Source organism: Lissotriton vulgaris, chromosome 2_1 (genome assembly GCF_964263255.1).
Source record: "Lissotriton vulgaris chromosome 2_1, aLisVul1.2, whole genome shotgun sequence".
In the NCBI taxonomy this organism is placed as follows: domain Eukaryota; kingdom Metazoa; phylum Chordata; class Amphibia; order Caudata; family Salamandridae; genus Lissotriton; species Lissotriton vulgaris.
Genome location: NC_141687.1, coordinates 473,208,212 through 473,225,554, shown reverse-complemented (window position 1 = coordinate 473,225,554; position 17,343 = coordinate 473,208,212). Strand labels below are relative to the sequence as shown.

General features: G+C 45.8%; 1 protein-coding gene across 4 annotated transcripts in view; it reads right to left on the bottom strand.

The window, feature by feature from the left end:
* Window positions 1–17,343, bottom strand: part of MYO1B (myosin IB) — a 757,882-nt gene that overhangs the window by 442,393 nt on the left and 298,146 nt on the right. For all 4 annotated transcript variants that reach the window (XM_086955387.1, XM_086955390.1, XM_086955388.1 and 1 more), the window contains exon 7: window positions 4,572–4,635. In XM_086955387.1, the coding sequence (XP_086811513.1) occupies window positions 4,572–4,635 (64 nt within the window). The remainder of the gene's footprint in view (window positions 1–4,571; window positions 4,636–17,343) is intronic.

Below are 17,343 nucleotides of genomic sequence, written 5' to 3'. Positions count from 1 at the left end.
AATATGCCTATACTCAGTAATCCTGTGTTCCCTCGTGCACTGCAACCTCGGGCATTTAGTGAATGGTCGGAGTGCGAATGTCTAGTTATACGAGATCTGTTTAAGGGCGGTAAAGTCCTTACTTTTGATCAATGCAAAACAGCTTTTCGTCTCGCAGATCAAACTTGGATGCAATATTACCAAATTCGACACTGGCTGCTACCGCAGGAACATATATCCAAGGTGCAACCAGAAAACTTACTGCCTTTGAATCCTTAGTTCGCAGCAAAGGGGGCTCGAAGGGTCTGATATCTCATACTTCAATCGTCTTGAAAAACGCACAACTACCTATGCCCCACACATATCAAACACAATAGACCTTGGACTTGAGAGGGGAGATACTCCAGAAGGACTAGGATCGACTGTGGCAAGACATCCCAGCATCCCGCAACGCATATAAACTCATTAAGCGATGGTACTATACCCTTGCCCGCTTACAACGAATACTACCAAACTTTCCCCCGACGTCTTGGAGATGTCAGGGCACTACATGTGATTTCCTACACATATGGTGGTCCTGCCTGGGGCACACGATCTTCTGGAAGGAGATCCTTAGCCACATTAAGAGCGTTGTGGGGTTCACCATCTCCAGCGGTGCTGCTATTGAGACAGACAATAGCTCTATTCTGGAAGAAGTCGCAACCTCCCCCGATAGCCATATGGTTTCTCCATCTATGGCACACTCTAGCCCTTGAACTGCTTACTGCCTGCGTCAATCACACAGACTCTAAGTTCACCCGCAATTGGCAGGCTCCAATACACTATTTTTCTGGGAACGAACACTCCAGACTGGTTCCCCCTCAACTGCGAGCTCTACAAGTATTTGAAGATTCTATTTAGCCCTACTTTAGGGGCCGACAGCCGGAGTCCCCAGTGTCACTGCCCAGCGGAAGAGGCTCTCTCCCCACCCACCCCGACGAGACCTCGCATTATCCATCACATTTAGGTCTAGACAACGCATCTCCCCCTTTTCTCCTTCCCTTCTCCACTGAGACTTTGATTTCCCCCATGTTTAACTAAAGCTCTTAGTATGTTCCTGTTAAAACCATGCTTCAACATAAGGCACACAGGTCAAACACAGTGCATGAACAGGAGACCATACACACTGTCGGGCGCTTACTCCATACTCTCTAGGTGATCAGAACGGCTTTACTAATAATCCTAGTATGACTGGGCACTCCATTTTACCTCTACATGACAGGAGAAGAGCTTCAAAATAGGCTCGCCGGAGACCGCCACATACTCCTCCAACATCCAGTTTAGCGGCTTTCTCATCAGCATTATAAGATTTACGAAGTATGGTAATGAATATGCCCTGTGGGCTATTGTTGTTGCACTGTGTTGTGGATACTGGATCTTGAATGCAAGACTATGTGGCCTTCTAAGACTGTATATTTTCAACCTAGCTGATTTTCTCTGATTGTCATAAATTCAATAAACAGATTTGAAACAAAAAAAATACATCTAGAGGGGAGTCCAAACTGCCATAGATGAGAAGAAGTCCTTTTCTGCCATTCTATATTACCAACCCTTTCTTTAGGTATCTTCAGAGAGGGAAGTGTGCATGCCATTCTGGGAAGAGTCTTACCACCCATACCCTATCCAGGGCAAACTAACTATCCTATAAATGTGAGTTTTGAAACCATTATGACATTTAAAAAGGTTCCTAGCCGCACAGTATGAGGCGCGATATTCCTCAAAAATAATAATGTTATCAGCACTACCTCGTGAGAGCTGTGTACAATTACTTACATCTAACCGGAATAGGCCTGCAGCTCCTGAGAAACGAAGAATATTCACTACACAAATTATCTGGAATGCACATTACTGGCTGGAATAGAAACTAACCATAAGCCAAGGAAGAAGGCAAACCTGTTAAAGTACACACAATAAAAATACGATCCCTAAAAAGATATATTTTAATCTAGTAAAATTTGAGAAATGTACAAATTCAGTTTTAAATCATCATTATTTATCCAAGGCTACCAGGATCTTTTTCACATGGCAACAGCTCCCAAAACACAGTATTGGGCGGAATGTATTCCTTCAAAATTTTGTCAGAGGTTAGTTTGACTTCCAGTCAATAGTCTTGAAAATACAGAAAGCCTGAGATACAGCCTCTTTCCCAGGATTGAACAGAACATTATGTTCTGTCAAAATAATATAAAGTCCACTCAATAACAGTAGAGCTTCTCTATGATCCCAAATTAGCTTATCTTCTCGAAAGAACAACTGAAGTATTAGACAAAACAATGTGTAATTGCTTTAATAACGCTAAGCGAGAGGAAAAGTGCAATCTAGTTAAAAATGCAACTTTTTACCTTGAGTTTAAATGTTTCAAACACATGTGTTGCAACCTTTGAGCTGTGCCGTGTTCAAGACAGAGGCACGTCTGTTTGTTTTCTTCAATGAACCTTATTTAGCGTCAACATTAACTCATAAGAACAGACAAAACAGAGCAAGCTAGCTAACATTAAAGTAACAGTTTGCAAGTGTGCACTATGTAAACAAAGCAACATTTGAACCTTCTCTTCACTTGCAGGATTTAAAAGAGATAAAGCACACAGGATTTATGTCAATAGCTAACATATGGCGATCGTAAAATATTCATAAATGTTGATGATGCTATTGTGTTGTGTTTTAAATGAGGAGGAACAGACCAATTCAGTCTAACACCTGTACATAAGCCACATCACGTCAAAAAACAATATGGCTATGAACCAATGTGAATGCGTTTCAACAATACGGTTGTGAAGGGAGATTACTCAATATTCCCTTGCCATGAACTTATTCATACCACCTTTACACTACATTTTTTTAAGCAAAATGACTTAGAACCAACATTCCCAATGTGACCTGGTCATCACTAAGCGTGGAGTATACTAGATTTTATTTTCCTCAGTGTGTGCTTAATGGCGGAGTAATAAAGTGGTTCTATCAAGGATGTTCGGCTTTCTTACTAGAGGTTAAAACAGTAAGCAGTGACCGTACGTGTTGCTTTAATGTACTAAGAGGCAAATGCAGGCATGCATAAATGTTTAGAAGTGCTGCATCCACAAATGGTGCTTAGCACTATAAAATCAGACTTATTGGGTTTGCAAAAGCAGAGAAAACATTCCCAGAAAAAGATGCTTCCTGTATACAATGCAAATAGAGAAAAATTGAATATGAAACGCAGTTTAATGACTGAGTACACGTTTCAGATGTGGAGTAGTCTCTATCACAAATGTTACAAAGATATAGCAAAAGAACCTGCAGCATGGGGCGTGAGAGTAATAGTAACCTGCGTGAAGCAAAGGTCTCGTATGAATGTTTTAAAGAATTACTGTAACAAGAGTTATGAGAACCACCGCATCAAGCCCTACTTTAACATTATGAGAATCGTTCAGACTTATCAAACAGCTGGACAGTGTAATATTGGTTTAGCTGTGGTCGCCTTTCTCCAATGCTCTAATCCTAAAATAGACTACTATAGACTTTCTTCAGGCATCAACTTCAATATAAAACTACAAAACAAAGCACTTGAACACAATCTAGGGGTGTAACATAATATAGGGCGAATGAAAATAATACTACTCCACTACTTTGACAACCTACATCACTAACTTCTTAATTTGAATGAGAGATGTTTTGACAATTTTGTACAAAGATTCCTGTCATTCTTTAATCAGTGTCTTTCAGGGGTTTGTGTTCACTCGAACTGATTTTGACTGCATTACATGTACAAAGTTAAAGCAATTTATGAACCAAACAATGAACAAAAACAATGCATCCAAGTAAAAATAATAGGATAGCTGTTCCATTGCGGGAGAACTTGCCCAAAGGCAAGATTAAAATTAACCACTCAGTGCAGCTGTGCCCCGTGTCTATTTCAATTTAAAGAGTTTTGCATCAGCATACTATTCAGAATAATGCATGTGGTACATGTATCAAGTCTGAGATATACGCAGAATGCCTTGTTGCACAGATTGAATGTGTACATTCGGGCTGGACTGTCCGCTTTGGAACAGGGTCAAGACGGATTTGCACATGGCTGAGTCCACATTGAGGTGCCATGGTTTGCAAAATAACAATGGACTGGGTCTGGCCCGAGTAATCACCAGTGATGGAGTTTAATTCAAGCATTCCATCCATCACCATTTTCTCATTCTTTCATGTTAACAAACACACACACACACACTTACGCGCACACACACACACACTTACGCACACATTTATGTAACTATTGTTAGAATGTTACTTTGGTTTTGCTATTTCTAATTCTTTTTTCTCTTTAATTTACACTATGCCTTGGAGTTCTATAACATGCTTTGAATGGAAACAAGCGGAACGACCAAGATATTAGAATGTATGAATCCTTGGATCTGTGATATTGGTTTATAAAACTGATAGGCGTCCAATGAATGTTAAACCATTCATGTTAATCGCGACCCATAGAGTGGATTTTGGAATACACATGAATCATATTTGCATACAAGATCAAAACAAATAATACTGTAAACATTTCAAATAAGTCCAGGTAGGAAACTCACAGTTACTAATGACTCCTCCAAGTGGGTCGCCTTTGAAATCAAACTCAATATCCATGTATTTTCCCTGCCAAGAAAAAAAAAAAAAAAAAAAGAGTCAACATCAGTTTCACTTGCAAATATCGTTCAGCCAAATGTCAGTAAATATGGAAGCACAATGAGGCCATCTTTCTCATTCTCGGGGAAGGAAGTCATTCTTTATCAATCATTTACGTATTGACATCATGTACTCAAAGCTGCTTATTTAAATGTACAAAAGGAATGCGTAAAATAGAAAGAACAAAGTGGGAAGAAATAAGAGTTAAACCCAGTGTTTGAGAAAGTGCAGAAATCTTATTTCCTCCCTTTCGTCCACATAATATGAGCAGATTCTGTCCAGAGAGGACCTGGCCTGCTAGTTTGGACTGGATAGTTGAAACTGGAGCAGGACCAAGGCCAATTTGCATATAGCTGGTTCCTGTCGGACATGCCATGGAGGGCTGTGCTTGAATATGAATTGCCAGCACCTGAGGTTAATGTAGGCCTTCCACTTAGCAATGTCTCTTTTGCAGTGAGACACTCACAATGTGACAGGGCTGCACAGACGTTGGTCTTGTGCTCACTGTGCCATGGGACGCAAGGCATATCTCACCAGTCTGGTTTTCACTGTGTCCTGCTCAGCAGGACCAAGGCTTGAAGCTGCTTGAGGAAGTAGGGTGGGCAAAACAATTATGACCTAATCTGTGGTAGATAGTAATTATCAGTAGCTAATATTAATTCAAGCATCTCAGCAAATCATTTATGCTTTCCTCAGTGCAATGCCTTAAGGGAAAAGGGGATGCCTAGCTGTGGGTCCTGTGCTTACTGTGCAACTGGGCTCAATCTGTACCTCAGTAACAAGGCCTTACTAGGCCAACGCCGGTCTGAGATTGCTTGTGTTCAGATTCAGAGGGGACTTGGTCTGGCAGTTTTAGCAGGACTACTACTTCTGGAGCAGGCCCAAGGGTTATATGCATATGGCGGGCTCCTGTCTGAGGAGTAATGATGGGAAGAAAGGAAAGACTGGAACATGGCTCCAAGTAATTATCACCAGGATCAATAATGCACGGAGTAGCAGCAGAGGTTACAATGTTACAATGAGAGATTTACAATGATTTATTTATGTAAGGTAAACTTTTCTGCACAATACTAATGAAACACATTATCAGAAGCACCTTAATTTTGGCAGGATTGGCAGGTCCAACACTCATCTGATTGAACCAAGGGAAGAACTATATACAGAGCAAGAACAGTAAGCCCAAACCCAAAAACTGTGAGAGAGATTCGTAAGTGACCTGACGAAGATGGAGTCAAAGATGGGCCTAAGGAAATTGTAAATTCAGCTCAGTTAGGTTTAATTTGAGAAGTGTTACTGCAGTTATTATGGAAGGAAATGAGATTGTCCACACTTGGTATGGACTTTTGGATTGATCCAAACATTTTTAGCAGGAATTGACTGATGTATTCGTGATGGATACATTATTAAGAAGAAGGTCGAGAGAATAGGACTTGAGTGGTTGCTTTTAAAACTAAGTTAAGATCTGAAGTTGATATAGGGTACCAAAACATTGATATATTTGGGCTTTAATTTAGCAAAGTGAAACATAATTAAACAGAGAGGAAAACACAGAAAATTAAAAATGGATTTGGGATATGGACAATTGAATAGTAGTGGAGAAACCAAAATAGGAAGCTATGAGGCTCCTAGATAAACTAGACGCTCCCGGATAAACAAAACAAAATGTTGAGAAAGGTGGGGAAGGAAAAGGCATAATACAGGGTCATCTTGACAAGAGGATATTTGTAAACCAATATAGACATAGTTAAAAGAATGGATCATGGGAAGATCTGGTGGGTGATAAATGGGTACATTTAGTCCTTTCATTCCAGAGGAGATCTAATGACCCACTGATTAAACTTAATTGCCTGAAATTACTACAGATGTTGGTATACTTTATTAAAATGGCACTAGAGTTTATAAAAACAGGTTTCAGGATATTCCACCAACTCAAATGGAATACTTGCATTAAGAAATGAGGCACAACCTGATATCAATTCTCACAGTAGATAGAAGGGGTTTTCAGTACAACATTGAAGGTCTGGATTTGGTGTGAATCCAGACCAAGTTTAGAACAAGGAAGGATGTATCAATCCAAAAACTTTGGAAAAGTGGAGTTTAAAATCAATTTTAAGATGAATGGACTGTTTACAGTGATAACCTATATTAATAATCACAAACCCTCACCAGTAGGACTTGCTTTAAGTGCCTGCAATAAGAAACGTATCTAGGAACTGTATGGTGTTGACGTTATCATACCCGATAATCTAAGAAAAGTGCACCTATGCAGGATGAAAGACAATCCTAACCTAAAAATCATACGAGGCAGTGTGTTCCTACAGGTAGCAGATGAACAGCAAATCAATCAGATAGTCAATCAAATGAGTCTTAAAGCAAGAAGAGACGTGAAGCCTTTAAGTTTGAAAGCATGAAGGCCTATTAAATAATTAAAGTGCAATACAGAAGTCAAGGATAAAACACAAAAGAATGGTAAATGGGTATAGAAAATTAGCATAAGGCTCAATCAAATGCTGCATGGAGAATGAATGCCAAGAGTCAAGTTCCAGAGTAAAATATATCAAATCCAAATCAAGAGACAGAATGAGATGGAGCCACTCTTTACAGTCAGAGCAAACCCGACAGGCCCACCTCCAAAAATAGCTCTATTTATCAAACTTCTCAGCGAAAATCGCAGTGTCAGCATAAAGTGATCATACATCATTTCACCAATCAGAAAACAAAATGTATTACAGCATCATCCTAGCACCATCCAAAAACCATCCCCAAATTATTATAACAACCTCTTGGGAAATAATGACATGACAGCACAAATCTAGATACACTCAAAACAATGAAAGTTTCATGTTATGAATAGACCTACAGTAGTTCAAGGAGGCAAGCCTTGAATGTAGCAGAGTTCTTAGAGAACAGAGCATATTGTAACAGAGCATATTTTGCTAGGTATGAGGATGAGAGAAATGAGAACACAGTACAGCTAAATTCAATATGAAGGTCAGATCTAGTTTAGCCAAGCAGAGGAAAATGTGGTTTTACCAAGTGTGGCATTTTAATTTTAGTGCAAAAATTGCCATAGTGATAAGCACTCAAATTGAATACATCAAAATCAACTTTATCAATGGCATCTAAACCAACCATGAACAAAGTGATCGTGTCTACTTTTAAGTTCTTCATATACCCAACCAAAGCGGTCATATGCTTGATAGTTCTAGAAATTACCATATAGCAAAGGCAAAGGATCCCTGTTCAAAGTCCAGTTACAGCTCAATTGCGGACATTTGCTCTGCAGATTTTGTGTACCTCTCAAACAGGCTTAATTAATTTCCACTGAAACACGTAAAGAGATATAATAGCTGTGGGCTACAAACTGATCCTCAAAAAAACTTAAACACATAGGGTACAACTACAGCCAGTGTTTAGCAGTAACAGCTTTGAATGGGAATGTGTAGTATAGTAGCCACTGTATAGTATTTACAGCTTTGGATTGGAATGCACAGCCTCATAAGGGGTAGTGCATCCTCCAATGATCATACAGTACTTTCTTCTAGATGCAGCTGCATGTGCTTTATTCCCCAACTACGACTTCCCTGTATCCAGAACCAACATATATTAGTCACAGCCAAAATACTGCAATACCATGCCTGTGTAAAGACATCATGTGCTCAAAAATAGCCGCACTACGCAGAAGAAGGCTTATTTGCTCTGCTGCATCGATCACATGGCAAGTCACAGATGTCTCCTATATCCATCATTTATCTGGGTAGTGCCATTGTATGTCAGGTTCAACAATCACATACCAGCAGCAACTTCAAATACAGAGATGTACAACCACATCCCAAATGTAGATTCCTAAGAAGAGAACAGTGGATGAGATACTTAGGTGATCAAATGGAGGATGATTGGCACAGGTCGAAGATGACCCCGATAATATTGCAACATCTGCAAAGTTTGCTTTATGTAGTTCCACTATTACACCTACACTCTCCAGATCCCTAGTCCGTTCTCAAACATAAAAGGCTCCTACCCTGCTAAGTGGTAAAAGGGAGGGGACAAGCCAGATGCCCTGTCAATGTTGCACCCAAGTGAAGAGAACAATCCAGCATTCAATCCTTTTGTGCACCGAAAAACCAATGAAAAGTCCTACCTATCTGCTTTTTGTGACTGCAGAGACATTTTTCTTCTTTTTTTAATAATTTTTTTTATTGCAAGAATCACAACAAAAGGTGGTCGTCACACACAAGGCATACAGTTAATACATGAAGTTTGCATGAAAGTTTGCATGAGATTAACAGGAATTACAGCTCCGCCAAAGCACGTCTGAGCACAGGATTAAGGCTATTGTTACTGGGATCATAGGGCAATCAGCTAGTCAATAGGAACAATGAGGGGTGGTTCCCATATATTTCCCTGGTAGTCATTCCAGTTGGACCACACCACCACCCACTTCCGTGACATCCCCGGGCCACATATACAGATTTCTCCTGAACCATATTCCAGTCCATGTCCTTCTTCCAGGAGCCGAGTGTTGGTGGTGTAACAGCCCCCCACAGCCTCACAATATTTCTCTTTGCGATCGCTAGGCCCAATGCGACCCATAATTTGCCTTTTGATGAGAGGTCAGAGGGCTCCCAGATGTTAAGGAGGCACCTCTTAGGCCAGAGACAAACTCGATGCAGGACTTTCAGTTGGATTTAGTTTTGACGAGATTGCTATCTCCTTAGGGGATGCTAGCGCTTCTCGCCACTCTTCATCATCTATTTCGAGCTAGTCTGCTTCCCATTTCCCTCGTAGGGCCAATAGTGGGTCCGGGGTGTGATTTATGAGTTTCTTATATGTCAGAGAGATGGCCCTCTCCGGGAGGTGGCCATCCAGTAGCCTGTCTACAAGTGGTGAAGACTCCGGGGGTTGCGTCCCTAGGGGAATGTTGGTCTGGAGTGCATGCCGGACTTGCATGTAGGAAAAGTGTTCCGTCCGAGCCAAGTCATAGGTGTGTTGGAGGGTTTAAATTCTAAATCCTTTTGTACGGCTAAGAGTACCAAGCTTTTCCGAGGCCCAAAGCGGGGTTGCTAGGGTAAGCTTGCCCGCCCACCCCAGTTTCTTTTGGACTATGTGCCACAGCTGGACCGAGTGCTTGGTAGGTCCCGATAAGCGGCACCTACCCGGTCTTGAGTAAAGGGCCGCCTCAAAATTCCCCCCCGGAAGAAGCCATTTGTCCATCTCGTACACCGGGTCATTCCCTGCACAATATGTTCCCTGATTTATGGCCGACAGGTGCGCCGCCCAATAGTATTTCTGGATATCCAGGAGCGCTATCCCACCATCAAACTATCCCAGCATCAGTTTTTGCATGGAGATACGGGCAGACCAGTCCAAAGAAGGTCTCTCTGGGTGGTCTCAATAGTGGCGAAATACCTTTGGGGCACTAAGTCCGGACCATTTTGGAGAGCGTACAGGAACCGTGGCAGCACCATCATTTTAAACAACGCGGCCCGTCCCAGTAGGGACAAAGGGTGGGCTTTCCAGGTGGCCGTGTCTCTTTTGAGCCGTTGCAGGGGCGGCAAAAGGTTTAGTTCGTACCCGACGGTCCAGTCCTTGGTGATAAAGACACCTAGATACATGAAGCCTTCTACAGCTATTTGGATCGGGCAGTCGCGCGGGATTGGATGGGGGCGCCATGCAGGACGTAAAGGATGGATTTCCCCCAGTTAATGCTGTAGCCGAAGTATTCACCGAACCTATTGAAGATATCCAGTGCCCTTGGAATGGACTCATGCGGCTTTGTAAGATAGAGAAGGATATCGTCCGCGTAGAGCGAGATCCTGTCCTCCCAACCGTCTGCCCACGGTATCCCTTGTAGGGAGGAAGCTTGCCTAACCCAGGCTGCAAGCGGTTCCAGGGAGAGGGCAAAAAGTAGAGGTGAGAGGGGGCACCCCTGTCGTGTCCCCCTCTCCAGTGTGAAAACGTCTGAAATCTTATTATTGACCACTACCTGCGCTAGTGGTTCGGCGTACAGGAGATGCACCCAGCCCATAAATTCCGGACCAAATCCCAACTTCCGTAGAACGGCCATCATATATGGCCATTCCAGAGTGTTGAACGCCATTGCCATCCAATGACACAAACACAGCATCTTCATGCAGCCGGTGGCTACAACCCAGCACTCCGTGGAGACAGCGCAATTTAAGTTGCGGTGGGGCATAAAGCCAGACTGGTACAGGTGCACCAGTGTATGGAGGACCGGTTTAACCCTATTGGCTAGTACTTTGGCCAGGAATTTCGGCTCAGAATTGAGCAGTGATATTGGCCTATAGGAGGCACACAACTCTTTAGGTTTCCCCTCCTTGGGGATAGCCACAATCGTAGCTATGCGTTGGTCTTTCGGCAGTGTCCCCTGCGCCCTACTGTCATCAAACATTTGCTTTAGGGGTGTTCCAAGGCTGTCGAGTTTGAGCTTGTAGAGTTCCACCGGAATACCATTGGGCCCGAGAGATTTCCCAGGATGGAGGTCATAATTGGCCTTAACTAACTCGTCAGCGGTAAGGGGTGCCTCCAGAGTCTGCCGTTGTTCTGCAGAAAGGGCGGGGAGAACGATGTCGCCCAGTAAGGCCATCGACTCCTCTTCCGACCGCTCGGATTTCCTAGTGTATACCCTTCCATAATGGGTCGCAAACTCCCCAACAATCTCGTGAGGTTACGTGATCATGGCCCCTGATTCAACCTTAAGCTCGGCCACCACCTTCTGTGCCTGCTGTTTCTTGTCCAGCCATGCTATTAATTTGCCCGCCTTATCTCCTTGGTCGTACAACCTACCCTCCCTGTCTCGCGCCAGGGTCTTGGCCGCATCAGTGGCCAGGGCTTTATATTCCCCCATTTTAAGTAGAATTTGGTGTATCGTGTCTGGGTCCCCGTCCCCCTGCGCGGTGCCCTCAAGTGTCAACAGGTCATTTTCTACTGCCACAATCTGTGCTTCTCGTTCCTTGCAGTGACCCGCGACTACCGACAGGGCCTCACCCCTCAGCACCGTTTTGAAGGCCTCCCACAAGACCACCGACGAGTCTACCGAACCCTCGTTCTCCCCGAAGTAGTTATTGATGGGTTGTGACAATTTCATTTTGGTGTCTGCACCCTTGATATACCAGGCATTAATCGGCGCCACACACCCCACTCTTCGGTCTCCACTAGATACGTGTGCCCCTAGTGGGGAATGATCCCACATACCCCGCGCAAGATGGGCGACCTCCCGAATCATTACATCTTGTTACCATGGTGCCAGGAGGTAGTCCAGAATGAGAAAGTGTGGTGTGGACCTGAGAAAAAGGTGTATTGTTTGTGTGTCTGGTATTTGAGGCGCCAGAGGTCTACTAGTCCGAAAGCCTTCATAAGGTTGGGAAGCCATCATTGTCCTGCACCAATGTGTCTGGCCAGGTGTCTGTCCATGTCCCCCGACACCACAGCGTTAAAGTCACCCCCTACCAGGAGCTGTCCCTCTGGGAGGGAAAGCAGTAGCCTCCCCAAATCATGGTACGACTGCGTTTGGAGGCCCGGTGGAATGTAGACCGTCACCAAGTTGAGCCTACGACCCTCCCACTTCCCCGAGATAGCCACAAACCGCCCCAGAGGATCTACCTCCGTGTGTTCGATGACCATTGGAAAGTTAAGTCGCAGAGGAATCCCAACAGCCCTAGACCCGGATGTGAAACCTGCGTGTGCCGTCGGGGTGTATCCCCATCTGTTTAGAGCATAACACATGTTCCCCATCAGGTGGGTTTCCTGCAATAGAACAATGTCAGGGAGGTGCCACTTTACAAACTGTAGCACTATGCTCCTTTTGAGTTTGTCCCCCAGCCCATTGACATTCCAGCTGACCATCTTTAAACTTTTATCCCACTTCATAGCCATTCGAACAGGTGTTTACCAAACTTTCCCTGCGATTCACAAATCTATGTCTCAGAATATGTACCTGACCTCTGTGTGACCTTCCCAAACTGACCCCCCACTCCTCTACCCACAACTGTACCCCAACTCACCCCATCCCCGAAGAATGATGTCCTCTCCCCCGCTCCCCCCTCCCTGCTCCATAGGTTTCGAACTACCCACATCCCCAATTAGCAGAGAATCTTTCGCCCAACCCCAACCCAGGAGTGAGGAAACCTCCCTCTCCCGAAAAATTTCTTAAGGGGAAGAGTGCGCTGGCCCCAGCTCCAGCCGCTGCCCATGCCCGCCCCTCAGAACTTAACACTTCTCCACCCAAGAATACACTCCTAAAGGATTTGATCTCAGTCACATCAGGTTGTAGCCTATCACGGACACTTTAGTGTGTCAACCCCTCGGAGGTCTGTACAGGCCCGTAAGTCAGTGAAGGAGGAGGGCCTTCAACAATCACTGCCAGGTGCAAGAGAGGGTATATGTTATTACCTGGTTAAGGAACATCCCCCCCCCCATATCACAAACCCACAGGTGAGGAGAGGCCCCACCCTCTTGTACAGTGTCATATAATACGTTACCGTTTGCAGGGGTCCATGTCGTCAGGTCAACCTCCACTAAAGGCCAGCCGCCTTTTGGAGAGTCCCCCACATGGGGCTGACCGACCTTGATTGCCAGGAGCACTGCCTTTGATCATCCACTACCGACCAGCTGTCGATCCCGGCGAGGCGACCTGGTTGTCTCTCCAGCTTCCTCCCTCCATCCGGTCCGGAGCTCGCAATGAGACTATCAAGCCAGTCTTGCACATCTGACGGTGCAATGAAGAATAAGGATTTGCCCACCGCGATAATCTTGAGCTTGGCGGGAAAGAACATCATATATTTGATTCCTCTGTCGCGCAATGCCGCCATTGCACCCGCAGAATGAGCTCCTTTCTCGTTGGACTTGAAACGTGAAATCCGGGAAGAAACGGATTGTGGCATTTTCATATTGCAGGTCGCCAGTCTGCCTAGCTGCCTGTAGGATAGCGTCTCTATCCCTATAGTTCAAGCTTTTCGCTATGATTGTCCTGGGCGGCGCTCCCGGCTTGGGCTTAGGGATAGGAGCACGATGAGCGCGTTCTATGGTGAAGATATTGGACAGGCGCTTAGGTTTCAGATGTGCGAGGATCAGATCTTCCAGAAAAAGTTCCACACTGGGCCCCTCTGTCTTCTCCGGCGCTCCTACCACGCGGATGTTGTTCCTGCGGGCTCTTCCTTCTTGGTCCTCCAGCTTCAGGGCTACTTGACGATGTTGGTGCACCAGTTCATTTACACGTTTTTCCAGTGTCTTTGAGGAGGCCTGGAGCTACCGTATATCGGACTCATTTGCTTTGGCCTTCTCTGTGGTTTTGCTGAGGTCTGTGCGGAGAAGGTTGACCTCGATGGAGATTTTATCAATTTTTGTCTCCAAGTTAGTGCCCAGTGTCTGTATTGCCGTCATGATGGAGGCCAGTGACGGCTCTTTCGGGGCTGCTTGGTCTCCCGATGCACCCTCAGCCTGGGGCGGCCCCAGCTGGACTGCATACTTTTTTTTTTTTAAATGCAAATGCTACTTACCAGTATGCATCTGTTCTTGGCATGTAGGGCTGCTGACATTCATATCTGTGCATAGATCGCCGCCTAGTGTTGGGTCCGGATGATTGCACATTGTTGTCCTGGAAGAGTCTTCGAAGTATCACGAGATAGGTGGCTCCTCCCCTGGACTACAGTGCGCATGGGCATCGCCTCCATCCCCAGATTGTTTTTAGCCATTGGCAGAGATGGAGTGAAGTATGTGAGTGATGCCCATGCTAAGAGCATATAAATATGTGTAAAGAAATACTGCAGCTGCTACAGGCGCCGGGGAGGAGGGCGGGCAATATGAATGTCAGCAGCCCTACATGCCAAGAACAGATGCATACTGGTAAGTAGCATTTGCAGTTCGAGGCATGTGGGCTGCTGAATTCATATCTGTGCATAGAATATATAGCAGTCCCTCCATTAGCGGCGGCCGCCCGTGCCAGCTGCAGCAGTTTGAAAAAGCGTCTTGAGAACAGCCTGGCCAACAGCTGCCTGCTGTTTAGAGTGCACATCTACACAGTAATGTTTAGTGAAAGTATGTGTGGTAGACCATGTGGCTGCCCTACAAATATCTTCTAAGGGAATATTACCTAGGAAAGCCATAGAGGCCCCCATCTTTCTGGTGGAGTGGGCTCTCGGTGGAATCGTGAGAGTGCGTTTAGCTTTAGCGTAACAGATCTGAATGCATTTCACTATCCACCTAGCGATCCCAGCTTTGGAGATAGCATTTCCCTTGTGGTGTGAGGCAAAAGCAACAAAGAGTTGCTTGGTCTTACGAAAATCTTTAGTCCTGTCAACGTAGTACATCAAGGCTCTTTTAACATCAAGGGTGTGGAGCATCCGCTCCGCCAGTGACTCTGGGTTTTGAAAAAACACTGGTAACTCAATTGTCTGGTTCATGTGGAATTGAGATACAACCTTGGGTAAGAATTTAGGGTTAGTGCGGAGCACCACCCTGTTAGCGTGTACTTGGAAGAAAGGTTCCTGGATGGTGAGCGCCTGCAACTCGCTAACCCTCCGTAGCGATGTAATTGCTACTAAGAAAGCAACCTTCCAAGTCAGAAACTGAAGCTCACAAGAGTGCAGTGGCTCAAAGGGAGGACCCATCAGCCTTGTAAGAACCACATTGAGGTTCCATTCTGGAGCTGGTGGTGTCCGCGGTGGAATGACTCTTTTGAGTCCTTCCAGAAAAGCCTTGATAGCAGGGACCTTAAAAAGGGATAGGTGTTGCCTATTCTGAAGGTATGCTGCCATCGCAGACAAATGAATGCGGATGGAAGAGTACGCCAAATTGCATTGGTACAGGTGGAACAGGTAGCAAATAATGTTCTGAATGGAAGCGTCCAGTGGGTCAATATCGTGGTTTACACAGTACATGACAAAACGCTTCCACTTGGCCGCGTAACAAGCTCGAGTAGTGGGCTTCCTTGCCTCCCGAATGATGTCCATACAATCGGGGGGAAGATTGAGGTAGCCAAACTCTAGGACTTCAGGAGCCAGAGCGCCAGGTTGAGCTGTTGCGGATCTGGGTGCTGAATGGCGCCATGGCTCTGCGTCAGAAGGCTGGGGGTGAGATGAAGCCTTTGATGCGGTACCACGGAGAGTTCCAGAAACGTGGTGTACCATGGTTGGCGAGCCCACGTTGGAGCAACCAGGATGAGAGTCATCGAGTGCTGCCTGAGTTTGCGTGCCACCAGCGGTATCAGAGGTGCTGGGGGAAAAGCGTACGCAAATCTGCCTGACCAGTTCATCCACATCGCATTGCCCTGCGATTGCGGGTGTGGGAACCTGGTGGCGAAGCTTTGGCATTTTGCGTTCTCCTTTGTGGCGAACAGGTCTATCTCTGGATGACCCCACCTTTGGAAGTACGGTTGGAGTACTGATGGATGTATCTCCCACTCGTGCATTTGGTGGCTGTGCCTGCTGAGCAGGTCCGCCATCTGGTTGTCTTTGCCCGGGAGATGCTCCGCCATGAGGAAGATGTTCCTCTGAATGGCCCACTTCCACATGCTCTGAGCCAGATGAGACAGCTGCGGAGAGTGTGTTCCTCCCTGCTTCTGAATGTAGTACATGCCCGTCATGTTGTCCGTTCGGATCAACACGACCTTGTTGCACAGATGTACTTTGAATGCCTTTAAAGCCATGAAGATTGCCATCAGTTCCAGAAGGTTGATGTGCATCTTCCTCTGCTGTAGTGTCCATAGTCCCTGCACCGTGTAATGGAGTACATGCGCTCCCCATCCCTGGAGAGAAGCGTCTGTTGTCAGGATAATCTGTGGCACAGGCTCCTGGAACGGTCGGCCCTTGCAAAGGTTTTGTGGATTCCACCAATGCAGAGAGTTGTACGCCCGACCGCTCACCAACACTAGGTCTGTCAGTTGCCCATGAGCCGGAGTCCACTGACGTGCCAAGCACTCCTGAAGCGGACGCATATGTAGTCTCGCGTGCGGGACGATGGAGATGCAGGAGGCCATCATGCCTATCAACTGCATGAACACCTTCGCTGGAAGCGAGTGCTGAGGTCTGAATCGTTGGATCAGCGTTTGGATGCTGGCGATTCTCACGGAGTTTGGCTGCGCAGTGGCTGCCAGTGTGTTTATCGTCGCGCCCAGATACTGCCGTACATGGGCGGGCTGGAGATGGGATTTTGGATAGTTCAGCGAGAATCCCAGATCGTGCAGGAGATGAATAGTGCGTGACACGTGGTCTGCGCACTGCTGTTCTGTTTTTGCCTGAATGAGCCAGTCGTCCAGATAAGGATAGACGTGGACGTTTTGGCGTCGCAGATGCGCCGCCACAGTCGCCAGGCACTTCGTAAAGACTCTTGGCGCTGTGGTGACCCCGAACGGCAGAACCCTGAACTGGTAGTGCTGGTCTTGGATTGTGAATCTGAGATACTTCCTGTGGGAAGGATGCAGGGGGATATGAAAGTATGCATCCTTTAGGTCCAGTGTAGCCAGGAAGTCCCCCTGTTGAAGCAGAGGGAGCACCTGCTGTAACGTGAGCATATGGAAGTGCTCTGAGAGAATATACCAGTTGAGGGGCCTGAGGTCCAGGATGGGCCTGAGGGATCCGTCCTTTTTGGGGATTAGAAAATACAGGGAGTAAACCCCTGTTCCCCTTTCTTGCAGTGGAACGAGCTCTATTGCCCCTGTTT